At 47.1% G+C, this 26,879-nt stretch overlaps 1 protein-coding gene across 3 annotated transcripts; it reads left to right on the top strand.

The window, feature by feature from the left end:
- Positions 1–26,039, top strand: PRMT2 (protein arginine methyltransferase 2). 3 transcript variants are annotated; one of them, XM_003939410.4, is made up of 11 exons: positions 9–140; positions 1,444–1,538; positions 8,729–8,833; positions 9,824–10,006; positions 14,671–14,832; positions 15,774–15,938; positions 20,227–20,402; positions 22,850–22,979; positions 23,665–23,801; positions 25,016–25,187; positions 25,923–26,039. In XM_003939410.4, exons 2-11 carry the CDS (start codon positions 1,500–1,502, stop codon positions 25,953–25,955), a joined length of 1,302 nt encoding a protein of 433 aa, XP_003939459.1. In that variant the 5' UTR covers positions 9–140; positions 1,444–1,499; the 3' UTR covers positions 25,956–26,039. The 3 variants fall into 3 exon arrangements, with proteins under 3 accessions (XP_074245506.1, XP_003939459.1, XP_074245505.1); XM_074389404.1 differs by having other exon boundaries at positions 1,441–1,538; XM_074389405.1 differs by lacking the exons at positions 20,227–20,402; positions 22,850–22,979; positions 23,665–23,801; positions 25,016–25,187; positions 25,923–26,039 and adding an exon at positions 18,014–20,190 and having other exon boundaries at positions 1–140.
- The last annotated feature ends 840 nt before the right edge of the window (positions 26,040–26,879 follow it).

The raw sequence follows: 26,879 nt of genomic DNA, 5'->3' as shown, positions 1-26,879 counted from the left end.
GGCGGGGCCTTCTCGGCTGACGGCCTGCGCGCACTGCGCTTGCGCGGGTTGAGGGCGGTGGCTCAGGCTCCTGGAAAGGACCATTCGCCCCTACGCACTGGCGGTGTGAACGCGGAAGTCAGCGGAGAAACGCGACTGAGGTAGGTTTCCTGATGGGCAGCTCAGGCGGCTGGACTGCACGGAAGGCAGGACAGGCCAGGTGAGGCGTCCTCGCACTGCCTGTGCGCCGCTGGCAGACATAGGCCTCCGCCCCCTTTTGGGACCTCCGGGCACCCTCGCGGTCTCTGCTTCCTGCCCTAGCGTCCAAACGGGAGCTCGGCCCCTGCCACACCCTTCCCAGCGCGCCCTTCCCTCTCCCGGCCACGCCCACCACCCGGCGCCTGCTCCGGCCACGCCCTCAGCGGTCACGCCCACCTCACCACCAGCCCTGCCACGCCCTCCTCGACCACGCCCACCTCGCCGCCAGCCCTGCCATGCCCTCCGCGGTCACGCCCACACCGCCAGCCCTGCCACGCCCTCCGCGGCCACGCCCACCTCGCCGCCAGCCCTGCCACGCCCTCTGCGGCCACGCCCACACGACCAGCCCTGCCACGCCCTCTGCGGCCACGCCCCGCCGCTCGGGCGGTCTCTGCCCTGAAGCTCGCGGCGCGCTCCCAGGCTGACCCTGTCTTGCTTCTGCGTCCACGCGCCGCCCCCTCGCTTCTTGCCCGCGTCTTGCCGCGTTCTCACCCGCCTTCATTGGCACCTGTTCCCATCCCCCATGATCCTGTTCCTCTCAAGGGCATCTTAGGTGGGCCTGGATCCTGCGCGCACCCCAGCACCCAATTTGGACGCAGGTTTTCCAATGAAAATATAGTTCTGTATATCAGTATTTGTAACTATGATCATCACAAAAATAAGCATCAAGTCTGAATTTAGCAGTGAAGCTTGCATTTTATACAAAGAATTGCTATGCAATTGAAAAAGCACATTCATCTCAGAGCAGAGTGTGGATTACACTGTTACTGGAAAAATAAGAATTGAGAAGGAAAAGACTGGAAGATGCACACCTTCGTTCCTGTTAGTGGAAACACTGTAAAGTCCCAGATAGGGACTTTTAATTGGAATTAAAGCTATCACAGTTCTAAGAAAAGAATGGATACTGATTTATATTGCTTTAAGTCGACATTTGATCTTACAGAAACTAACAGGCTTCAGCAAATGAGTAAGATTAACACCTTGCAGACTAGTGAAGAAAACACACACTGTTTGAAGTTTATGATTTCTAAATGCTTTTGTCTTTGTGAAGAATTGTGATTATAATTTTCATTTCTATACGAGTCTTCACACATACACATTTTATTTCTATTTGGTAGAGGACCTTTGTCATGGACCTTTGAAGTTAAGTGAACTTAAATATTAATGTGGCAAGTACTTTGTGTCTCCTTCTCTTTTTAAAAGTAGAAATGTAGAAGAAAATGAAATAAAGCAAGAGTTATGAGGCAAAGCCGAAGAGAACTATGGCAACATCAGGTGACTGTCCCAGAAGTGAATCACAGGTAATTTCGGTTCCAATTCCTAAAATTCTGTGTTTAATGAATGCGAACGTTACAGAGAGTTAAGTGTCAGTTCACAGATGTGATGTAACTTGACTTGTGCCTTGGAAGGTGGCCACACAGTAGAATGCTTAAATGTGAAGATTGTGAGGCAGAGGAGACGCAGTGTCTGTAGGATGATATTCTGCACTGGGCACCATAAACCCTTCTAAGGAAATACTTAGCCCCAAAACATCAGCATCATTTAGGCTTCCATTTTTGGTACTTGAACTGGCAAAGCAAGCATATTTTCTGAGCTGTTCAATAAAATTTCATGCATAATGCCAGCAGTATATTGAGGGCCAGTTGGACACATTAGAAAAGATCCATGTATTCATACTGTTTCTGCCTGGGTTACTCATGTAGTTTTGTTCAAGTTAGCAGTAAAAAAACCCTCAGATTTTAAGGAATGTTGATTATATAAAAGTTACCAACTGAATAATAAATATCGTTTTAAAAATTAAGCATTTTCATGTCTGTTATGTCAACTTTAATGTTTTCTTTTTTCCCTCTTTCATTCCAGTGATCTACTTTCATTTGGGTTTTTACAGGAATTTTATTTAAAGTTAAGCATCTTTCATTAATTTGTTTCTTTAATTATTCATAAAATGTTTTAATTCCATGGACATCTTATTTTTCTTCTGAGAAATTTAACAAATATTAAGATATTTCCAGGATGATATTGTAAACAAGCACATTAAGCAATGTACATTAAGTGCTCTCTCTATATAAAGTAAAAATACTCTCGGGTGTGTTTCAGTCTGTAGTTTAGCTACTCAGGAGGCTGAAGTGGGAGGATCACTCGGGGCCAGAAGTTTGAGGGCGTAGTGTGTTATGATTGTGCCTGTAAACAGCCACTGCACTTCAGCCTGGCCAATAAAGTGAGACTTCATCTCTTAAAAAACAAAAAGCAACAAGTTTGTTTCCCAATCTCAGTCATGTTTCTCTACTTATCTCTCTAGAGGCAAACAGAACTGTGAATCATGAATCTGTTATGTGCCGCTGCACTGTTTTTATACCTTTATGCCTTATGTAGATATCCTTGAACGATATATAATATTGTCTGTGTGTGCTTTTTAGAGTTTCCATAATGGTGTCATACTCTCAGTGTCACCTGTAGCTTGCCTCTTCACTTAACTGTACGTTTGGGGAATTTGTCTTTGCTGATATGTGTGTACTGCTGGTTCAGTCCTGCCACTGTGGGTTATTCCTGTAGTGTGTTCCTTCTCTAAAAGTAGAAAGCACCCTGTTTGTACATATGCGTATGGGCCTGTTGCAGTCTTGCGGCTGTACAGTAGGCATATACCCCATTTTACTTGTTTCCTTTTCCTTGGACACTTGTTTCTTGTTTTCTCTATTTCCAACAGTGCTGTAGTGACCATCCTTCTCTGTGCCTCTGCTCTCCAGTAATGACATTGCAGGGTGGAAGCGATTGCCAGTTTCCGTTTCACTGGATAATGATCACTTATTCCCCAAAATGACTTAACCAGTTCACAGGGCTGTCGGTAACCCACAATAGTGCTTGCTAACACTTGACAGCATCACACTTTTAAGTTTTGGTCAGTCTCCTGGGTTAGAAATGTATCATGTTATTTTAATTTTGCTGACTGCTTGTGGGTCATGATAGTATTTCAATAATACTTGTGTTCAACCTGTCACTACCACCCTTCATTATGGAAGAGATGTCTGATAATGGTAATTTGTGTTCTATCTCTTTTTTCCCCCTTGATGAGTCTTTTTAGGATTTTATCAATTTGATAAAGAACCAGTTTTATCTGTGTTAATTTCTCTATTTTTCTGTTTTCTATTTCATTGATTTCTGCTTTTGTCTTTATTTCATTCTGTTCTATTTGGGTTAATTTTTGTAGTGTCTGAGAGGGAAGCTAATTGATTTTAAACCAGTCTTTAAAGCAATGACTTTCCTCTAATCACTGCTGTAGCTGTACCTCACATATTTAATGCATTGTATTTTCATTATTTTTCAAAATATTTTCTAATATATTCAGTGGAAATTAGAAATTTTCTGGACTATTTGAAAGGATGTTGACTAATTTATGCACATTTTGGAAATGTTACTTTTTCTTATTTAATTTTGCTTTGATTACATTGGCTAGAGAACATAACATCCTCTATAATTTCAGTGTTTTGAAATTTATTCAGGGCTGCTTTATATTCTAATCACATGGAATTTTTTGGTGAATATTCCATGAGTACTTGCAAAGAGTATGTGTTCTGCAGTTGTTGAGTGTAGTATTCTATAAATGCCATTAAGTCAAATGGGTTATTAGTATTGTTCAAATCTCTGTATCTTCTCTGAATTTTTTGCCGTCTTCTATCAGTTACTAAAAATTCTCCACTATGATTGTAGATATTTCTGTTTTTCCATTTGGTTCTATCACGTTTTGCCTTGTATAGTTTGAGTCTCTGTTATTGCTTGTATATGTTTGGTATAGGTTTTGCTTTCTAGATTAATTGACCTTATTTTTACGAAATACGTCTTTTTACCTGTTTTTAATGTTAAAAACTTTAACATTAAAGGTTTTAATGTTAATAAAACCATTTTAAATGTTAATATAGCCGTACTATCTTTTTATTATTATTATTATTAGTGCTTACATAGTGTGTGTGTGTCTATGTAATGTGTCTATGTATATATATTTTTCCTCAACATAAGTCCTTATATTTAAAGTATTTATCTTATAAAGAGCTAGTTGGGTCTAGCTCTTGGGTTCTTTTTTTTTTTTTTTTTTTTTGTCACTCTGTTAAACACAATTTCTGCCTCTTAATTGGAATATTTAGTCTATTAATATTTAATGTAATGACTAATATGATTAAGTGTAACATCTTGCTGTTTGTTTTATATTTGTCACATTTCTTTTCTGTACATGTCTCCATTTCTGCCCTCTTGTGGATTAATAAAGTATTTTCTGTAATTCCCCATTACCTCCTCTTATTAGCTTGTTAGTTGTACCTTTTTATATTGTTTTCCCAAGAAATTGCAATATGCATCCTAACTCAGTTTCACTCTTTTTTTTTTTTTTTTTTTTTTGAGATGGAGTTTTGCTCTTGTTACCCAGGCTGGAGTGCAATGGCACGATCTCGGCTCACCGCAACCTCCGCCTCCTGGGTTCAGGCAATTCTCCTGCCTCAGCCTCCTGAGTAGCTGGGATTACAGACACGCGCCACCATGCCTAGCTAATTTTTTTTGTATTTTTAGTAGAGACGGGGTTTCACCATTTTGACCAGGATGGTCCCGATCTCTTGACCTTGTGATCCACCTGCCTCGGCCTCCCAAAGTGCTGGGATTACAGGCTTGAGCCACCGCGCCCGGCTCACTCTTTTTTTTTTTTAACCACTTCATGATGTAAAGATCTTACAAGTTAGTTTCATTTACCAGCACCTGTATTTGTGTTTTGTTGTCATAACATTTTAATTTTACGTGTGTTGTAAACCCTACAATAAATTATCGTCGTTGCTTTATGCTATCAAGAGTCTTTTTTAATAAAGAGAAATAGTCTTTTATGTTTCCCCACATATTATTTGCCTTTTTTGAGGTCTTTCCCTTTTTTCTGCATTCTGTGTTTTCATGTAGGATCATTTTCCTTTAACCTGAACAACTTTATTATTACATTTATTAGTGTGAATCTCCTATGTCAAACTATGAAATGTGTTTTGCCTACATTTTTGAAGATTGTTTTAGCCTGATAAGGGATTTTAGGTTTGCAGTTTTAACACTTTGTAAAGGTGCCATTTTACTGTCTTCTGCCTTCTGTTTCTGATGAGAAGTCATCAGTATTTTACTGCTGTTCTATTAAATGTAACGTATTCCTTTTTCACATTGGCCGCATTTAAGATTTTTCTCATTTTGGGGTTTTTGTTTTTTTTTAACCAGTTTTCTTCTTGTTTTTCCTGCTTAGGGTTAGTTGAGCTTCTTGAATCTGTGTTGTTGTTGTTTTTTTTTCTGTTGACTGAGTCTTGCTCTGTCACCCAGGCTGGAGTGCAGTGGTGCAGTCTCCGCACACTGCAACTTCCACCTGGATTCAAGTGATTCTCCTGCCTCAGCCTCCCAAGTAGCTGGGAAGACAGGCACTAGTCAACATGCCCAGCCAATTTTTTGTGTTTTTAGTAGAGACGGGGTTTTGTCATGTTGGCCAGGCTGGTCTTGAGCTCCTGACGTCAGGTGATCTGCCTATCTTGGCCTCGATGATTTCTTTGTATTTTAATTTTGGGAAAATCTCCACCATTATCTCTTCATTTATTTTTTCTGTCTCTTCTCTTGCTGTATTCCTTTTTTTTTTTTTTCATTCTTTTTTCTTTTTGTGCTTCAGTTTGGAAAATTTCTGTTGACCTAACTCTTGAGGTTGCTGATTCTAAACAAAATAACTGGGAAAACAATATGTTTGTGAAAACATTTCTTGAGATGTCAAATAGGATCTATATTATACAAAGAGTTCTTCTGATCTGTTAAGCAGAAGACAAATAGCCAGATAGAATCATGGGCAAAATAAAGATACAGTTTACAGCAGAGCAGATGCATACTGTCAAAACCGTGAACACATGATAGCCAAGGAATTGATAATAACTGTGAGATACACTTTATACTTATGACTGTGGTAAACATTAAAGACAGTGGTAATGCCTGTTGCTGCTAAGTGTTCGGTGCTATTGAAGTATGAAGTGTTGTATGATGAAAATAATCTTTCATGTTTGAATTTAAAATACCCTGGCTGGGTGCAGTGGTTCACGTCTGTAATCACAGCACTTTCGGAGGCTGCTGGGTGGGAGAATCACTTAAGTCCAGGAGTTTGAGTGAGCAATGTAGTGAGACCTCATCTCTACAAGAAGTTTAAAAATTGGCTGGGTGCGGCAGTGTGTGCCTGTAGTTCCAGCTATTTGAGAGGTTGAGGTAGGAGGATTCCTTTAGCTTGGGAGATGGAGGTTGCCATGAGCCAGGATCATGCCACGGCACTCCAGCCTCGGTGACAGAAGGTGACCTCATCTCAAAACAAACAAAACAAAACAACAACAACAAAAAACCATATTCTTTAACCCTGGCAGACTAAGCTATCCCACAGAAATAAAATGTCATCACATAAGCTTATCTGTGCACAGACTTCGTTTGTTGCATCATCAGTTATGGTAGAAAACTAGATACGGGGCCAGGCGCAGTGGCTCACGCCTGTAATCCCAGCACTTTGGGAGGCTGAGGTGGGCAGCTCACTTGAGGTCGGGAGTTTGAGACCAGCCAGGCCAACATGGTGAAACCCCATTTCTACCAAAAAAAAAAAAATTAGCTGGGCATTGTGACACACACCTGTAGTCCCAGCTACTCGGGAGGTTGAGGCATGAGAATTGCTTGAACCAGGGAGGTGGAGGTTGCAGTGAGCTGAGATTGCATCACTGCATTCCAGCCTGGGTGACAGTGACTCCTCAAAAACAAACAAAAAAAAGCCAAGTGCAAAGAAAGGGCCTGGGGGTGTGTGTATGTGTATACACATGTACACGGGTTTGTGTATGACATGGGCATGGAGGTATGGAAGGCTGCGCTGCGGGGGTTAGTGAGGGTGGGTCAGAGTGAGCAGAAGATAGGGCTGCCTTAGAGTGAGTCATGCTCCTGGTATAGGGAAAAGCACAAAGGTACAAACAAGCAGTTAGCAAGGTAAAAAAGATGCCAGCAAGTATTTTAAAAACATCTAACCACACAAAGAGGGAAATGGAAGTAACAAAAGTGATTGGTATCTGTTGAGTGTGGGAAGATGGGCAGTTCCCTCTCGCAGCAAGCAGTCTAAGGAACACCTTTGTGGAGGGCACTGGGCGGTAAAACTGAAAGCCATAGAGTACATAGTCTCGTTCTGTCAAGTTCACATTCAGAAACTCGCCCTAAGAAGATTAAGGTACGTGCAGAATGATTTATGTTGAAGGAAGTTCGCCTTAACATAATTTAGAATAGTAACAACTGAAAAGTCTAAATGTACAAGACTAGGAAATTGGATAGGTAAGTCATGACAATTCATAGACTGGAATACTATACAGATATTACGTAGTGTTAGAACTATATTTAATCAAGAAAAATGTTCAGTTTATAAGTGAGAAACAGGCCACAGGATTACTGTGTGAACCCAGTCAATGTTACGTGTCCACTTTTTATAAAGTCTGAAGGTATAAACAATGTGCTGCCAGTCATCTATGATGAGTGAGTGAAGTTACAGGAATTTTCTTCTGTGTACTTTGGTGTTCTCACACATTTTCTAGAGTAAACATGAATTACTTTTATGTTTAGGAAAATGTATTTAAAATGTGTATATGGAGACAGGGTTGATTCATTGAACTGGAATGTGTGATTTGAGGTTCTGCCCCCTGCAGTGATGGCTTCCAGGCAAGTTTATTCTTATATAAAGTGAACAGCTGGGCATGGTGGCTCATACCTATAGTCCTAGCACTTTGGGAGGCTGAGGTAGGTGGATTGCCTGAGCTCAGGATTTTGAAGCCAACCTGGGCAACGTGGTGAAACCCCATCTCTACTACAAGTACAAAAAATGAGCTGGGTGTGGTGGTACACCTGTAGTCCCAGCTATTCAGGAGGCCGAGGCATCAGAATCATTTGAACCTGGGAGGTGACGGAGGTTGCAGTGAGCCAAGATCATGCCACTGCACTCCAGCCTGGGCAATAGAGCAAGACTGTCTCAGAAAAAAACGGTGGGGGGAGGCTCCAAAGACCCGTGTGGGTCTGCGCTGGGGCTGCCCAGGGTCTGCTGCCTCGTGGCAGTTGTGCCATGCCACCAGCTCTTTCCACAGGCCCTTGGCTGTGCCTGCCTGGGGCACTGGGCCCCTGGCTCCGTTCTCACACTGGTGGCCTTTAGGAAGCATTGCTATTGAAGGCCAAGGGTTCCTCACCAAGTAGACACTAGCAGTGCCTGTTTCTGACTTCATCCTTTGATGTTCTCTTTTAAAATGCAAATCTTTCTTTTTTTAAAAAAGAAATGTAGAGTGAAGGTGACAGTCTTTGATTATAGTAGTAAAGATGATCCATATCGTTTGTATGATAAATTCTTGGGCACATGAATCATCTATATTTGAAATTTAAACCATCCTAATAGCATAGCCAAAAAAAACCTCCGGTGTCCTCTCCTAACCCTTTGCTTGGCTTTGAGCAGGAAGAAGAGCCTGCTGAGTACACTGAAGTGGGGCTTCTCCAGGAGGGAGTCCAGCCAGAGGAGTTTGTGGCCATTGCAGACTACGCTGCCACCGATGAGACGCAGGTAGCCACGTGTGGTGGTCAGTGCTTCATGGCTTTCAGCATGTTCAGTGGCACAATGAGAGACGTTTTGCAGAAGTCATACCAAAGTAAAATGAAGAAGTATTCAGATGCTTGGAGCCACATAAGACCTGTGTGTGGGCTTCACCTCCCAGCCTGACCAGTTCTGCTCCAAGCATGATGTGAAGATGCCGGGTATAGAGTGGGGACCCTCAGCAGGGGCAGAAGCACTGTTCTACTTTCTACTTGGAAACCATGCTTTAGAACCCACCCAGTTAATGAAAAGTGAAGCTGTCAAATATATCAAGCTTTATCTGCTTGGATGTAGCTTTACCTTGTGTCAGGAATTTCATAGAGTAAGCCTCCAGTAACTCAATTGGCCTAGCTGAGTTACAGTGAAGAGGCTGTTGAGAAATTCTCTCCTAAGCAGTTTGAAAATGTTCACTCCTTTTTTTTTTTTTTTTTTTTTTTTTTGGAGATGGAGTTTCGCTCTTGTTGCCCAAGCTGGAGTGCAATGGCATGATCTTGGCTCACCGCAACCTCCACCTCCAGGGTTCAAGTGATTCTCCTGCCTCAGCCTCTGAAGTAGCTGGGATTACAGGCATGCTCTACCACACCTGGCTAATTCTGTATTTTTAGTAGAGACAGAGTTTCTCCATGTTGGTCAGGCTGGTCTTGAAGAACTCCTGACCTCAGCTGATCCACCCACCTTGGCCTCCCAAAGTGTTGGGATTACAGGTGTGAGCTACCGTGCCCAGCCCAGTCCTTCTTTTAAAAAGCATCAGTTAAGCTGTGCCCTTCTTTCAGGTAGATGTTCCACAGGCATCGCTGAGTCATGGTGTCACTTGCATACATTCTTAGTTGCTGTCATTACCCACTGACTCCTGTTTGAAATCTCTGTGATTTTGTCACCATTGATGGGATTTATCACTGAGCCACACTTGAAATACTAATGACTGGTTTTCCTTTTGAATTTTAACCGTTTTTTTTCCAGCTCAGTTTTTTGAGAGGAGAAAAAATTCTTATCCTGAGACAAACCACTGCAGACTGGTGGTGGGGCGAACGTGCGGGCTGCTGTGGGTACATTCCAGCAAACCATGTGGGGAAGCAAATGGACGAATATGACCCCGAGGACACGTGGCAGGATGAAGAGTACTTTGGCAGCTATGGAACACTGGTACTGCTCTCTAAGTTCCCTGTGGGTGGCCGGGCAGTGGGTTCTCTAGCCTTAGTTCTGACTGCATCGTTCGGAGCAGGCTCCTAGTCTTGGAGGCCAGAGGGTCTCTGTTGCAGCCACTCAGCTCTGACATGGTTGTGTGGAAGCCAAAAGTGTGCAGGGTTGTTTGTGTTCCAGTAAAACTTTATTTATGGACCCTGAAATTTGAATTCTATGCAGTTTTCATGTGTCACAAATTATTCTTTTAATTTAAAAAATCATTTAAAGATGTAAAAACCATTATTAGTTTGGAGGCCATCCAAAAACAGGTGGTGGACTAGATTTGGCCCATGGCGTAGTTTGCCAACCCTTGGCTTAGTGATAGGATTTGGGCAATGAGATTATGAGCATGCTCTCTCAGTATCTGAAAAAAGTAGTAAATTTTACTTGACACTTGTAATCCCAACACTGTGGGAGACTGAGGCAGGAGGATTGCTTGTGGCCAAGTGTTCGAGACCAGCCTGACAACATAGTGAAAAAAAATAAAAAATATAATTTGTCTCTACAACAAAATACATATATTTAATTAGCTGGGCATGGTGGTGCATGTCTGTAGTCCCAGCTACTTGAGATGCTAAAGTGGGTGGATTGCTCAAGCCTTGGAAGTTGAGGCTGCAGTGAGCCTGATGGTGCCACTGCACTTCAGCCTGGACTACAGAGTGAGAGCCTGTCTCAAAAAAATAAAAAAAATTCTGTAAATCTATGAATAATAATGCTTCTAGTCAGGTGTGGCAGCTCATGCCTGTAATCACAGCACTTTGGGAAGCTGAGGTCAGAGCATCATTTGAAGCCAGGAGTTCAAGGCTGCAGTGAGCACCTGGGTGACTGAACCAGACTCTGTCCCTAAAGAAATAATAAAAGCCCAACTTCTAAACAGTCAGCTTACTGAAATTTTTCCCCCACCATGGAGAAATGCCTATAACTCCATGGTGCAGGCAACAGTCTGGTTACATTTTAAAACTAGATTAGATGAGAACAGTTATTTGCAGGATGAATGTTATAAAAATAATGTTAAGCAAAAGAAGGAATAGGGCAAAGAATCTGTAATGTTTGACTCAAATTATATAAAGTTAAGAGGCCACATTAGAAGGTGGTTTTTTGTTTTTTTTTTTTTTAGACAGAGTCTTGCTCTATTACCCAGGCTGGAGTGCCGCCATGGTAGGATCTCAGTTCGCTGCAGCCTCTGCCTCCCAGGTTCAAACAGTTATCTGGCCTCAGCCTCCTGAGTACCTGGGACTACAGGTGTGCGCCACCATGCCTGGCTAATTTTTGTTTTGTTATTGGAAAGGATTTGGCCACGTTGGCCAGGCTGTTCTCGAACTCCTGGCCTCAAGTGATCCTCCTGTCTCAATCTCCCAAAATGCTGGGATTACAGGTGTGAACCATCGCGCCTGGGCAGAAGGCACTGCTTGTGAGTTTGCATGGGTGGTGAGACTGACTGAGGGTCGAATGGAAATTACCTGCTGGTGGTGGAGGCTCTGGGACCAGAATGGCTGAGGTCTGACATGCTGGCAGTGTTCTGGGATTGGATTAGAGGTTTTTGGTATATAATTGTACTTGATAAACTGTGCAGATACTTTCTAATGTACTTTTTCGTAGGTATACCATATTTCACAATTAAAAGTGTTAAATTGCCGCCTCTCAGCTCAAAGAACCACTGCTCACTAGATTCCTCTGTACTTATGAAGTCTAAGTGACACTTAATTTATTTTATCTTTTTAGTTTGTAGAAAAGGTGTTGTTCCACACACTCGGGTGTTCACCGTGCTCTTTTCACATAGCTATGTGATTTTCAAGGTCTCCCATCTTGAACCTGCCATTCTTTGTAACAGCTGCAGAGCATTGCGTTAAAAGGATCATGTCGATATTCGGACAGTGGTTATTTAACAACTTTTTGTCATGATAAATAATGCTGTAATGGAGTCCTATTTAATCCTGTTAAGTGTTTTTTAGAATTTCTATAGGGTAAATTCCTAGTTTGTGTTTGTGTGCTTTCCTTAAGTGGATCTTGCCAATTCGCCCTCCGGAAAGATTTGATACTTACACAGTTAGTGCTGCTGCAACAACCTACCTTAGACTGGGTAAATTGTGGAGAACAGAGAGTTATTTCCTGCAGTTCTGGAGGCTGGGGAGGCACTGGCATTGGTGTCCAAGATGGAACCTCATGGCTGTCCTCACGTGTGAAGGAGGGAGGGCTGGGATTGCCCCTTCCACCTCAAGCCTTCTTAATGCCATCACATTGGCAATTAAGTTTCAGCACGTGGATTTTGGGGGACATTTCAGACCATGGCACAGATCCACTGATGGTGTGTGAAAGCTCATTTCCCTACCACAAACCACAGTTAAAAAGGATTTGGATCTTAAACGTTAAATATGGTATCTTTTAATTTTGATTTCCAAAAGTGAGATTGATCATCTTTTATGTGTTTTTTGTTTTGTATTTTTTCATTTTCTCTAAACTTTCATATTATTTGTCCATTTCTTTTGATTTTTGTTGATTCATGTGTTAAGTAATTTAGCCTGAATTTGTGAATTTTTTTCCCCCACAGAACCTTTTTCTTTGTATTGTCTCATAGGTTTTTCTTTTCTTTGTGACTTCTTTCTCTTTTCTTTGTGAAAAACCTTCCTCACTGTAAGATGATAAATACCCACACTTTTTTTTTTTTTTCAGAACTGTTTTGATTCTGTGTTATTTTTATTTTTTATGTTTTTTAGAGATGGGGTCACTTTGTTGTTTGACTGGCTGGAATGTAGTGGTACAGTCATAGCTTACTGTGGCTTCCTGGTTTAGGGGATCCTGTCACCTCAGCTTCCCAAAGTGCTGGGATTACAGGGGTGAGGCATCCCGCCTGGGCTTATCCTCTTTTAAACAATGAGATTCTAAATCAATCTAGAATGTATTTGTTGTAAAAAATATAATGTAAAATTCCACCCTAATTTATGCCCACAAATATCCAGCCAGCGACCCCAGCCTCAGTTACTGGACAGTTCCTTCCCACTGATGTGAAATGCTGTGTTTGTCATGCTCTGGATTTCAGGGGTCTGCTTGAGAATTCCTGTTGACTCACTGTTCTCTTTACTTCTCTGCAGTGCCCAATGCTTCATCATTGCACCTTTGTAGGATCTGCAAGAGCTAGGTCTCCAGCAGTCCCCCCACTTTTTTAAAGAGCATTTTCCTCATTAGCCCTGGGCACTTACTGTTTTGAAGCTGATTTTAATATCATTTTGTTGTGCTTCCTCCTCCATGCCAAACTGGCTGGCATTTTAGTAGGTGCTGCATGGAATGTTGATGTTAATTTTGGGAGAAATGACATCTCTATAACGTTGACTCGCAGTTTCCTGTTACTTAAGCTTTGTTTAATATCTCAGCATTTTAAGGTTTTTCTCATACATGGTTGTGTACCTCTCTTGTTAAATTTATTCCTAGGTATTTTTTATTATTACCGTTACAAGGGGTTGGGTGAAGTGTTCTCCAAGTACCAGCAAGATTAACTTGGTTGACAGTCACGTCCAGGCCTTCCACAGTCTTACTGATTTTTCATTCTATTTCTGTCAGTTACTGAGAGCACAGTGTTGAAATCTCTGATGATAATTGTGAATTTGTCTGTTTCTTCGTTCATCTGTATTGGTTTTGCTCTGTGTATTCTGAAGATCTGTTACTAGGTACAGAAGTATTTAGAATAATCACATGCTCTAGGTGAGCTGGTCCTGTGTTGGTGTGAACTGATGGGCATCTGTTTTGCTCTGAACTGTGCTCTGTGTGGTGCTGACGTGGCTGCTCCTGCTGTCTTCCTGGTGTTGGCACCATAGGCCTTTCCCACCCTTTGCTTCAGAACTGGGCCCTGCATTATTATCTATGCCTCCCACCTCCTCCTGCCTGTCCCTTTGTTTTTTATTCTGTGGAGTCTTGGGAGGCTCCATGGTGAGCTCTGAGGACCTCGCACAGGCTCCTGTCTGCTGGCGTGGTCTGGGCGCTGTCCTCACTCTGCTCCCACCTGCTGCCTGTCTTCCTGGTGATGCTGTTTCTAGGCTGGGCCTTCTGTAGCTTGAGAGTGTTGGTGGGAGGGGTGCAGCCTCACCTGCAGCCCGCGGCCTTGCCGGCTGTCCTGAACCAGCCTTTCTCTGCCTTACTGTGGGATGGCTGATTGTCATGTGGGTATCCTTGGGTTTCAGGCATTTTTCTCCCTCGGGAAATGGCTGGGCCTCTCGCTTATCCCTCAGGACATGGGGGGCAAGCTCGTGTACAGAGGACTTTGGGGGACCCCCTGCTCACCTGCGCCAGCGTCTCTCCTATGGCGTATCCATGGTTTTCTCTAGTCAGACACCTGGCCCTGGGGAGTCTGGTTGGGTTGCGGTGGTCCCTCCTGCTGCAGGTGGGCATGGTTGGCCAGGCGACATTGCACCCCTACGCACAGCGGTCCCTCCTGCCTCTTTGCTTGCCGGCCATGCTGTGCTGAGCTGAGGGACTCACAGGCCTGTACTTTTTTTGCTCTGTGTTTTGCTTTTGTTTTTAGATAGGGGTGGCCGGGTCAAGGGTCACCAGCTGTGGCTCTGACCCTCATCTCAGTCCAGAACTTGGCATGGCTCTAGGTCAAAGCAGTGATTCTGAATGTGCATTTCTTCCAGAAACTCCACTTGGAAATGTTGGCAGACCAGCCACGGACAACTAAATACCACAGCGTCATCCTGCAGAATAAAGAATCCCTGACGGATAAAGTCATCCTGGACGTCGGCTGTGGGACTGGGATCATCAGTCTTTTCTGCGCACATTATGCGCGGCCCAAAGCGGTGAGTGGGGTCTCCAGCTTGTCCCAGGTGTGTGTGTCAAGGCTGGTGATGTCCGAGGTGACCTCTGAGATGCCGACTTGTGACCCTGTGCTGTTGGGGGCTCACTGATGACTGTGTGGTCTGGGCGAGCGTCCTTGCATGTGGGGCTAAGGGTCAGTAAAACAGCAGTGTTGAGACTCCATGCTAGAGGTTGTGGCGCCCGCATAAAGAGTCACAAATGGCATGGATAGGAATAGGGCAGAATAGAAAATATCCCATGAATTGCATGGGGCAGGGTATGTTCTGTGAGACGTTTATTTCAGTTGAGTAGAGAAACAGGTGCACCCACATGTCTGTGCTTGGCTTTGGGTATGGATGGCCTCATGGAGATGGGATGAATCCACATGCTTGCCCCCTCCCCAGCCGTCTTGGGCCATCTGTGCTGTGCTAAGCTGAGCCAAGCAGCAGCCTTGGAGGCTCCTGACATGGTGGGTGGGATCTCAGCAGTGTCCACCCAGGTCCATGCTCTGCAGGACCCAGCGCTTGGGCGCTTCCCACCAGACCCTTCCCTGTGAACCTGGTTTTGAAATTATCTCACAGGCCTCAGATGTGGCACCGACCAGCATTGGCACTTGGGTGCTCAGCACTTGCTGTGCCAGTCATGGATGAAGCTTGCTGTGCGTGTGGCAGCCAGCCTGGGCATGTGAGGCTTCAGGTTACCTGCAGCCCTGAGTCTGTGCCTTGTGCAGGAGGTGGGGGCAGTCAGGAGGGTTAGAGGTGGCACCTTTCTAGGTACCCCGGAGGGCAGGTGTGGCCCAGCCCTCGCTGTCTCCGGCCGTCTGGAATGCTGCTTCCCTGCTGCGTTGTTGACCGTGTTTCATGGTGCTGGTGTTGACTCAGGAGGAGAGTGGATGACGGGCCCCACGCGGGCCGGGCATGCACTGATGGTGCTCCTGCCGCAGGTGTACGCGGTGGAGGCCAGCGAGATGGCACAGCACACGGGGCAGCTGGTCCTGCAGAACGGCTTCGCCGACATCATCACCGTGTTCCAGCAGAAGGTGGAGGACGTGGTGCTGCCCGAGAAGGTGGATGTGCTGGTGTCCGAGTGGATGGGGACCTGCCTGCTGGTGAGGGTCGGCGTGCGGGCAGCGGCGGGGAGCCGGGGCTCGGCGGGCTTCTGAGCACAGGCTCGGCTGGGCCAACCTCAGGATCTCAAGAGTGACACGTGATTCATTTTGATTTTTTTCTCTACTGTGAGGTATAACTAATTTCTTATGTGGACATTGGCTCGGTGTCCTGAATTTTCACCTGGTTTAAAACAATGCCTTTATGAGAACGTTAAGTCAAAGATCATGTAACATTTTCATGAGTGATTTACGTGAATTGTATTCTCCTCGAGATTCTGTAAAACTCCCATGCCTAACAGGTAACGCTGTTTCTTTAATGCCAGCAGGGCCTTTGTCGCTGGCTGGGGTCTCCTCGCCTTAGACAGGCCCCTGTGGCGCTGTGAAGCTACTTGGGCATCTGTGGGGCCAGCACGTGCCTGGCCTGTCCGGCCGTTCACCCTGCATTTCACATGTGGGTGGAAGTGGCCTGTTTTCTGGTTGCATAGACGCTATCCACTTGGAGGGAAGTGGCGGGAGTGCGGCCAGATGCTGTCTCCATGGCGTTTTCCTTTTGGGCTCAGTGTCTTGGGTCACAGGACGTTGCAGTGGAGCATCCCAACCTGAAACAACTTCTCTGTATTGAGACCAAGAAAGACAGGCCTGGGTGCAGGAGTGTGGAGTATGGCTGGTGCTTCCCCAGGAAACAGTTTCCCCGGTAACAGACGGCATTGGGCCTTCAGTCCTGTTGACATTTTGTGGTCAGAAGATGAAATATAAATAGACTCAGTGTCCATGCTGTGACTCAGCTTATTAATAGGGTCTGTGGAGCTGTAAGGCTTCACTCCTGACCCCTGAGGGCTCTTGCCTTTGCCGGACCCCAGTGCTTCTTCAGTATGTGTCTGCTGGCAGCTGGTGCTTGGCCATGGGGACAGAAACAGGGCCAAGAGGGTGCATATGTTGCGGCAAAGGCTGTGTGTGGGCACTGTGCGGGGGGAGCCTGGCCGCTGGAGGGTCCAGCTGTGCCCTGGGCTGGGTGAGAGCAGGGAGGGACGTGGGGCAGAGGGAGGAGAGAGGAGTAGCCACCGTGTTCTCCATGTTGCTGTGTTCCAGAGCTGCCCAGTGGCCGGACTGGCCAGACTGTTGCATCAGGGAGGCAGAGGCCAGATGTGGGGAACTGTGTGTCTGAGGACTTTGTGCCTCATCCTGGGCACCGAGGGGGGTGCCAGTGGTGTACAAGTGATGGAGAAAGAGGTGGGCTGTGTTTGGGAGGCCCCTGGGTATGTGTGGCTGGGACTGGAGGCCAGAGACTGGCTGTGTTTGGGAGGCCCCTGGGTGTGTGTGGCTGGGACTGGAGGCCAGAGACTGGCTGTGGTCCGGCCCCAGCATGCAGAGGCCTGGGACAGCCTGTGTGAGGGGACGCCCATCAGTGTGTGATATGTACAGACTGCCAGGGATGGATTGTGGGTTTACTGTCAAGATGCAGGAGCCAGGGCCAGGCACGGGCAGGTGTGGAGGTGCAGAGCAGGGCCAGCGGGCAGGATATGCCGATGGGGGCTGGCGTGATGAGGAGGAGGTGCTTCGCAGCCCTTAGCTGCAGGGAGTGGGTCACCAGGACCTGGTGGGGCCGGGGTAGGGAGGGCCGTGGGGAGGGTGGACATCTGTGTGGGTCTCGAACACAGGGTGCCCATCTGATGTGCAGGGCCAGCTGTGGATTGGGCAGGGGGGACATGGCCTGGGGTCTCGGTGGGTGTTAGCCTGAAGGGCCCACCCCGAGCAGGACATTCGGAGGAGTGCTGGGGCAAGCTCAGACAGGACCATGTTTTTCTCCAGTGCAGGCAGTGGAGCGGGAGGCAGAGCTTTGCAGGTGAGGGCTTGAGGCAGCCTCAGACTTCAGACCTCAGACTCTCCTTGTGGGGATTGAGGGGGAGGCACCATCATCACTCAGGCCGAGGAGGCACAGAACAGGGCGACGGGGCTGCTAGAGCTCCTGTGGCCATTGTTGTTGGGATACAGGGTTGGCGAGGCTTGGAGGGAGGGAGGCTGTGAACTTGGGAGTTGCCGGTGCAGCTGTACACACCCTCAGTTTTCATCCTCAGGCTCCCCTCTCCGGAGCTGCCGCACCCTCCCCTGCAACTGTGTGTCTGGCCCTCTTCACGTCCTCCTTGCCTGCTGTCAGCTGTTCTCAGAGCCCCACAGCCCTTGGGCCTTCATCTCTCTCAGCCCATCTTCCTGCTCTGACGCCGACATGTAGTGAAACTCTGAGACGGAGAGGAGCGCGTGTGCGTTTAGCGTCGCGGAGGGGCGGCTTTCAGTTGGAGCAGCGAGGGCGTGTGGTTGTTCAGAGACGCTGCTGAACGATTGATGATCTGGAGAAAAGAGATCCTTCTTCACACTGTCTGCTAAAGTAAACCTCAAACGGCCTAAAGAGTTAAATATTTAAGAAAAGGAGGAAACAAAAAATTGCTAAAAGTTTATCTGTTGTTAGGATGGGAAAGGTCTTTTTAAGAACAGAGTTCATAATGAAGCTGTCAGATAAAATATTTGACAGAAAATTCCCCTTCATACATTAACACAGCTAAAAATTATTAAATGGTAGTGAAACTAAAGAATTGCAGCATGTGTGACATTAAGAGTTGAAATAAGAAAAACATAAGCTAAAGATAGGATAAATAACGTCATGGAAGGTGAGCAGGAACTGGGAACAGCTTACCAGAGAAGTGCCATAGGCCAGAAGCTTGAACATTGTTTTATGTCCCCAGCAATTTAAAAGTAACTTTAATAGTTTTGACCTGGGAAGTTGGCTGAGCAATCCTCTAATATCTGATGATCCCCATGCTGAGCTTGTGGGGAAATATCTACCACCATAGACTTTTTTTGGCAGTGTAGATGGGTAAAGCCTTTCAAGGAAAATAGGGCAGAATATGTCAAAGAAGCATTCAAAAATTTTTTTTGTTCTTCCATGCTTTATTATTCCAGAAGCTGCAGAGTTCTGAAGGAGATGCAAGTAAAGATACCACAGGTGTCCTAGATTGTCAACAGACCATTTAATCATTTTTGTTAACAAAGCAGATGACAGTGGAGCCCTGATCTGCGTTATCATTAGCTGTGCAGGATCTTGCTTGTTCTTCTGAGTAACCGTGATTTCCAAGTAGTAACAGTGGTTCCTTCTGGATGCTGGGTTAATATGTGATTTTTATTTTTGTTTGAACTTCTGTAAGTTTTCTACATTTTCTATACAAAACATGTATTACTTGTATAATAAAACCTGCTTGAGATTATTGAAGAAAAGTAAAACCACTCTGTTGCTTCTCATCAACTACAGGATGAATTGTAAACTCCCCAGGTGGCTTGCAAAGTGCACCCACCTCCCTGGTGCTCCCTCTACTCTTTTCTGTGTTTGAAGCAAGTTCTAGTTTAGACAGAAAGCCTGATCTTTCAGGATGTTGGGTCCCCACTTCTGCAGTCATAGATGTGATGTCCTTCCCTTGACTTGGGACCTTCTGAGGGATGCAAGGTAGACCTGGGGACCACGTGAATGGCCATGGCATGCCTGTGTTGCTTTCGGTTTCTTGAGTGACTTCAGTCCACTTAAAGGGTTGTGAAAACTCTGAGAATATTGCAGACGAAATGTATCTTACGTAACAGTTGGGTCCCTGCAACACTTCAGGGCTCTTTCAAAATCTGGTAGTTACTAACTCTTCAGTGACTGAGATGGGACCAAAGTGAAGATTTGTCCTTGCTTTTTTTTTTTTTTTTTTTTTTGAGACGGAGTTTCGCTCTTGTTACGCAGGCTGGAGGCTGGAGTGCAATGGCGCGATCTCGGCTCACCGCAACCTCCAACTCCTGGGTTCAGGCAATTCTCCTGCCTCAGCCTCCTGAGTAGCTGGGATTACAGGCATGTGCCACCATGCCCAGCTACTTTTTTGTATTTTTAGTAGAGACGGGGTTTCACCATGTTGACCAGGATGGTCTCGATCTCTTGACCTCGTGATCCACCCGCCTCGGCCTCCCAAAGTGCTGGGATTACAGGCTTGAGCCACTGCGCCCGGCCCTTGTCCTTGCTTTTAGCTCTGCTTCAGTTCTTAATTCTAATGGGAAATTATGTGACTGAAACCCAGGCTGTGAGATACATCAATGATCATTACATGTGGGCATAAAATAAACCCTTGAGACATTTTCTTGCATGGTACACTGGCCTAGGCAGGAATATTCTTGAGGCTAAAACTGTGGAACTCTCAGACTATAGTGTTCGGAATGTGGTGGTGAGAGGCCTGTGATGTGTCTCCTTGTGTCTTTCACTCCTGTGCAGTTTGAGTTCATGATCGAGTCCATCCTGTATGCCCGGGATGCCTGGCTGAAGGAGGACGGGGTCATCTGGCCCACCATGGCTGCGTTGCACCTTGTGCCCTGCAGTGCTGATAAGGACTATCGTAGCAAAGTGCTCTTCTGGGACAACGCATACGAGTTCAACCTCAGCGCTCTGAAGTAAGTGTCCACAGCTGGGACGGTACTGTCTTGTGGGGCCTCCTGGTCCACAGTCTGCAGGTGAGCCAAGACCCTGGGAGATCCCACACAACGCTTGGATGAATGAGGGTACCTGTGCACCCAGATAGGACAGTCTGTTGTAGCGCTGGAGTAATTAAAACAGTATAGTGCTGTAACAAGAAAAGACCGATGAGCAGAACAGGGTAGAATGCAGAGGACAAAAATTTTCATACATGGAAAAGATGGCATTACGATGGGGAGGGAATGAGGGCCGAGTCAGCGAATTATTCAGGAGAAGTTGATTAGCCTTTTCTTTCACACCATACATGAAAACTTAATTCTGCGTGGAATCAGTGTCAACAACAGACATCCATGGGGGCCTGTGTGCCATCCTAGGTGGAGACAGGAGCAGGAACAATGGCTGAAATGAACCCTGGGTTAGATAGAACCTGGCAATCTATACAGCAGAAATTAGCAAACACACGGCTGTAAAAGCAAACAAGTAATTAGAGAAATCACGTAATGACAGATCTTGGAATCTATTAGAGAGAGCTGACTAGCCAAATAGAATTACAGCCCAATCGCTGGGCACAGTGGCTCACGCCTATAATCCCAGCACTTTGGGAGGCCAAGGCGAGTGGATCACCTGAGGTCGGAGTTTGAGACTGGCCTGACCAACATGGAGAAACCCCTGTCTCTACTAAAAATACAAAATCAGCCAGGCATGGTGGCACATGCCTGTAATCCCAGCTACAAGGGAGGCTGAGGCAGGACAATAGCTTGAATCCGGGATGTGGAGGTTGTGGGTGAGCCAAGATCGTGCCATTGCACCCCAGCCTGGGCAACAAGAGCAAAACTCTGTCTCAAAAGGGAAAAAAAAAAAAAAAAAAAAAAAAGAATTACAGCCCAATCACATAACAAGCAAATCACAAAAAGTAAATAAAATTACCAGTAACTATATGAAAAATTATAATGTTGTTAGTAGTTAAAATGCAAATTAAAATAGATATTCTTTTCCCCACCAGGAAAGCAAAGAATAAATTAAAATAGTAGCCCAGGCTTGCCTGGTGGTGGCAGGGAGGTGTGACTACCAGGGCCTTAGGGGTTGGCATCTGGCTGCCCACCCCAGCCACTGCCAGAGCCTCCTGCCTGAGTGCTCCTCCCAGCACTGGAAGCCAGTGGCTGTCCAGAAGAATATGGTTGAATTGCTGTATATCGTCTGGTGGAGTACTACTGTGTAGCTGTTAAAAAAGAAACCATAGGTTTTTAGGGATATGTAATGATACTTAGAAAGGGTTTAAGAGACAGTAAAGCTTGGCAGAATAAGTCATTTATACAGAATGGATATTAGTTTGCATAAATAAATTTATATAAATATGACTGGAGGATAATGCTAAGACAGGGATATGGAGAATTTAAACTTTTCTTTATATTTGCCCCCATTCTCCCATTTTTAAATAAGTTCACAATTTTTTATCAGAAAAATATTCAGAAATATGTAAATATAGTGGAATCTTAAAAACATTCACTTTTATATACTATTTCAGAAGTTACTGCTTTGCTTACTTGTAAAACATTTCTGTGGTAAGTAAGAGGTGACTTGCTGGCGAGCCCAGTGCAGCCCGTGATAGGGGTCAGCAGACGGCGACACGCAGGGCTCTGGGTGGCATCTGGTGCCCATTTCCGTGTGGAATTTGTGTAGCAACAGCAAGTATTTCTCCTAAAACCCAGACTCACTTAGACCACCTCAGCCCTTGAGTTCCTTAGGTTTGTTATAGAGTAACCTACCGCAGGAATACTGCTTCGGTGAACTGTTAACAGAAGATCCGCAGCCGGGCACAGTGGCTCAAGCCTGTAATCCCAGCACTTTGGGAGGCTGAGGCGGGTGGATCACGAGGTCGAGAGATCGAGACCATCCTGGTCAACATAGTAAAACCCCGTCTCTACTAAAAAAATACAAAAAATTAGCTGGGCATGGTGGCGCGTGCCTGTAATCCCAGCTACTTAGGAGGCTGAGGCAGGAGAATTGCCTGAACCCAGGAGGCGGAGGTTGCGGTGAGCCGAGATCGCGCCATTGCACTCCAGCCTGGGTAACAAGAGTGAAACTTCGTCACACACACACACACACAAAAAAAAAAAAAAAAAAACAAGATCCACAAAAGGTATTTTGAAATCAAATAGATTCTAAAACTAGGCAAGATGCACTGCAGCCCCTCATGTCCTCCAGGTTAGGGGGTGAGTGTTGGTTTCCAGGTGCTCAGATCGCATGAATGAGACCTCACGCAGGTCACGGATGCTTCCAGGTCAGGCTCAGGAGGGCTCCGGATGCCCGGGTCGGGTCTGGGTCCTCTGGAGGCCTGAGGGCTGCCCTGGGGGCTCAGGGCCCCAGACCGTGGCTTGTATGATGTTTGCAATGACTGAACAGTTGCTTTGACCTTTCCCCCTAGATCTTTAGCAATTAAGGAGTTTTTTTCAAAGCCCAAGTATAACCACATTTTGAAACCAGAAGACTGTCTCTCTGAGCCGTGCACTATATTGCAGTTGGACATGAGAACCGTGCAAATTTCTGATCTAGAGGTGAGAAAAAGATGAGTTGGTCCTTACATGTAATAATCAGTGACCGCGAAACACTCAGACCAGAGCCTGGCTTCTTACCGCAGACCTTCAGTGAGTGCTGGCGGTGTGAGTGTGTAGCTGTTTTATCATACGAACAAGTGAATTTATGAAGCGTGTGGTACTGATTTTTTCCGGTCTTTTTTACGTTCTGTTCGGATTCTTCATACTGTGCATTATTTTCTTTATAGCTGTCTAGCATCTTCATCTTAGATTTGTGTTTAATATTCTCAGCATCTTCAAAATCAAATAAATTCTATTCCGTTTCGTTACGGTATTTGCATTAAGTTTTTTCAAGTGTTTTTGGCCGCTCTTCATAGCAGTACTGTCACCGTTCCTTCCGCGAACCCCCGTCCGCGGCCGCGCCCTGCCCGGCGCCCCCCTTGGCGCCGCGTTGGCTTCAGTGCGTTCTGCTGGGGAAGGCCCCGCCTGAGCTCTCCAACCCCTTGAGCTGAGCGCAGAAGAGATTCCACAGGAATCGGGGCGGAAAATGGGGTGCAGGAGGCTCAGATTGCTTGAAACGTCTCAACTCACGACGCGGGTTTCGAGGGTGCTTTCCCCAGGGCGGGGGCTTCCCTGCGGCTCCTGACGCGTGAGCGTCTTGGGGGCGCGCGGTGCCCACGCGTGCCTTGTCGTCTGCTTGACCCAGACCCTGCGGGGCGAGCTGCGCTTCGACATCAGGAAGGCGGGGACCCTGCACGGCTTCACGGCCTGGTTTAGCGTCCACTTCCAGAGCCTGCAGGAGGGGCAGCCGCCGCAGGTGCTGAGCACCGGGCCCTTCCACCCGTGAGTGTGGGGCGGGGCCCGTGGGGGTGCGCGAGGCGGGACGGGCCGGTGCGCGTGGGGGCGCGGGGGTGGTGCGGACACTGCAGCCTGTGGGCCCCCTTCCGTCTCGCCCCACTCTGGGCCGGGCCTGGGCCGTCACCCAGGAACAGCCCCAGCGGGAGGTCTTCATGGTCTGACCCCAAGCGCCTCGGCAGGACGTCGGGGTTCACCTGACGCTTTTGGAGCAGGTTATTTTCTGAGACATCGTTCCGGGCCAGGACTCTGGGCATGTGTGGGGGCGGGGGGTCGCAGGCCTTCCCTTTGGGACTGGGGTGGGGGTCGGCTGCCCGGCTGTCGCGCCTGCCGCGAGGGGAACCCGGCTCCAGGGAGGCCGCAACCATGCGGGGTTGATGCCACTGGCCTGGAATGTGGGCTTGAATCACGGGTCCTGTGGTGTCCCCTTCAGCGCCCTCACCTGGCAGAGGTTGCACCCACCCCCGAGTCTGGGGGCACAGAGAGGGCAGTGAGTCGGGCACAGGCTGGGCTGAGGGCTGTGGCTAGTCAGGGAGGAACTGGAGACCTGAGGAGCCCCCTTCTCTCCTGGGCCCCTGGACAGCGGGAGTTTGAGGGGCCGCAGAACCTGGAGAACTTAGAGACGTTTCCATCGCAGCGCTGCAGAATACTAGCGTTTTACTGTTTCCCCCCAAGTGTGACAGTTGTCCTCACATTGCACCTGTCACAGAAGCAACTCCTTGGACCCGATTCCGTGTCCCCCACACTTTCACGGCAGGAGCTTGGGCGGGGCACACAGCAGGCAGGTGGACAGCGTCCTCCTGGCAGGGCCGGGGAGTCAGACACCACTTGGTGGCCCTGTGTGCAGTTGTGTGTCCCCTGAGCTCCCTCATCCTCTGGGCCACCCAGGGTAAGCCGTCCACACCTCCTGGAATCTGAGTGGTCTCAGGACCAGCCTTATGTATGGCATTGGCAGGATCGGTCTCACCAGCGTACCTCTGATCCCAGCGTATCCCATAGTCCGTTTAGATCACACGGCTGAGGGTGTATCTGTCCCGAGTTGGCCTGAAAAGCCAAGCTTCATGTCCCAGGCTCTCAGGGTGGACTGCCCGCCAGGTGGCTGCTGCTGGGGGTGAGCCAGTGGGAGCTGAGGCAGTGCCCCGAGGCTCATGTGGAGACTGTGCTGCCTCAGCCTCCAGGTCACATGCAGCCCTGTCTTGTAGCACCACACACTGGAAGCAGACGCTGTTTATGATGGACGACCCAGTTCCTGTCCACACAGGAGACATGGTCACGGGTACAGTTGTATTGCAGAGAAACCCGGTGTGGAGAAGGCACATGTCGGTGGCTCTGAGCTGGGCTGTCACTTCCAAAGAAGACCCCACATCTCAAAAAGTAAGATATTTAGTTGTAAGATTCTGTCTTGTGGGTGCAGGTCCTCAGGGAGACAGACGTGGGTGGTGCTGGTGACGGTAGATGCTTGCTCACACCGGGGCCCACGCCTTTTGTGTACAATCGATTTAATCCTCACACAGAAAGCACATGCTGTTACTGGGTTCATTTCCCATCTGACAGCACAGGAAGTGGAGGGCTGTGGAAGGGAAGTCATTTCCTCAGGTGACACGGTAAGTGAGGGAGAGCAGAGACCCGCCTCAGCCTGAGGCCCCTTGTGCCATGTCCAGAGGGGCCCCAGGCAGACAGAGGCCTGAGCTGTGCCTTGATGCTCCCTCGACAGAGGCCCCCGTGGCTTCCCAGGCAGCAGTTAATCGAGACTTGTCATCCGTGATGCATGTTCCGACTGGCAGCCTTCTGGTCCTTGTACGAATTCTTGTGTGGCTCACCCAGCTCACTCGGGCTTGTTGTCTCAGAGGCTGCTAAAAACGGAATGTTTTTCTTTGGACTCAGGATGAATGTGGCAAAGAAAATAAAAACAAATGTTTTCCTTTATGTTTTATACTTGTTTTGTGCTTTGCTTTATGATAATTTTTTGCTAAAAGTTTAGATGCCATTTAAAAAAATTCTGCACCTGAATACTGTTCTTTTTTGTCCAATATTAAACCATTAGGAAATGTAGTATGTTAATCAAATGATTTATTATGTGATTGACCTGTGGTCATTTATCCTTTTCAGGTTGGAGAAAAAGTCTTCCCAATCTGGAGATGACAGTTGATGCTTTATTTGGAAAGCTGTGTGCACATTTGAGAGGTGATGGACACAAGCAAACCAAGATGCACCTGGCTGCTGCACACTCCTGTGAAAGTCGGTGAACATTCACTCCACCTTGACCCTCCCCAGCTGGCAGGTGACGTCAGGGTCCTTCATAGACAAACACACTTGGGCTCAACAGGAGCTGCCGTGGCCACCTCCGCTGCCCAGTGTCTGCCCTTTAGAAGTAGGCCTTGTTTCCAGGTGTTCGCCTGTAGTGCCCACAGTGCCGACCTGTGGCTAGGTTGTCGTTCCACGTCCCCAAGCTCGGTCTAGGTCCACACTCCTAGGACGCACGCCTGTCAGCCTGTGTACCCCATGACGTGACTGTCCAGGCCTCCTGTGTTAGTGGTGCCCCTACTGCCATCGCTCATCCACTTGTGTGGGATGTAGGATTGCACAGGCCTGTGCCAGTGGCGTGTAGGGAGCTGAGGTGGCGATGCATGCGATCGGACTCTGCATGGGATAGTACAGTTGTGTAGATGTCTTCCAAATAAATCTCGTGTTGGTGCGTCACACGTGCTCAAGAAATTTTTTTTTTTTTTTTTTTTTTGAGACGGAGTTTCGCTCTTGTTACCCAGGCTGGAGTGCAATGGCGCGATCTCGGCTCACCGCAACCTCCGCCTCCTGGGTTCAGGCAATTCTCCTGCCTCAGCCTCCTGAGTAGCTGGGATTACAGGCACGCGCCACCATGCCCAGCTACTTTTTTGTATTTTTAGTAGAGACGGGGTTTCACCTTGTTGACCAGGATGGTCTCGATCTTTTGACCTTGTGATCCACCCGCCTTGGCCTCCCAAAGTGCTGGGATTACAGGCGTGAGCCACTGCGCCCGGCTCAATAAATATTTTTAAATGAATGAATGTCATTGTATATCCTGTTTTT

The sequence above is a fragment of the Saimiri boliviensis genome, chromosome 18, assembly GCF_048565385.1.
Source record: "Saimiri boliviensis isolate mSaiBol1 chromosome 18, mSaiBol1.pri, whole genome shotgun sequence".
Classification (NCBI taxonomy): Eukaryota; Metazoa; Chordata; class Mammalia; order Primates; family Cebidae; genus Saimiri; species Saimiri boliviensis.
The sequence above is the reverse complement of the archived record's forward strand: the minus strand, read 5'-3'. Positions and strand labels throughout refer to the sequence as shown.

Bases quoted from the DNA above. Each gene is read 5' to 3' on its own strand.
- PRMT2 (XM_003939410.4), top strand. From the start codon at position 1,500: ATGGCAACATCAGGTGACTGTCCCAGAAGTGAATCACAG. The intron at 20,403-22,849 runs GTAAGTGTCCAC...CTTTCCCCCTAG, and splicing joins TTCAACCTCAGCGCTCTGAA to ATCTTTAGCAATTAAGGAGT. The intron at 25,188-25,922 runs GTAAGATATTTA...TATCCTTTTCAG, and splicing joins AAGACCCCACATCTCAAAAA to GTTGGAGAAAAAGTCTTCCC.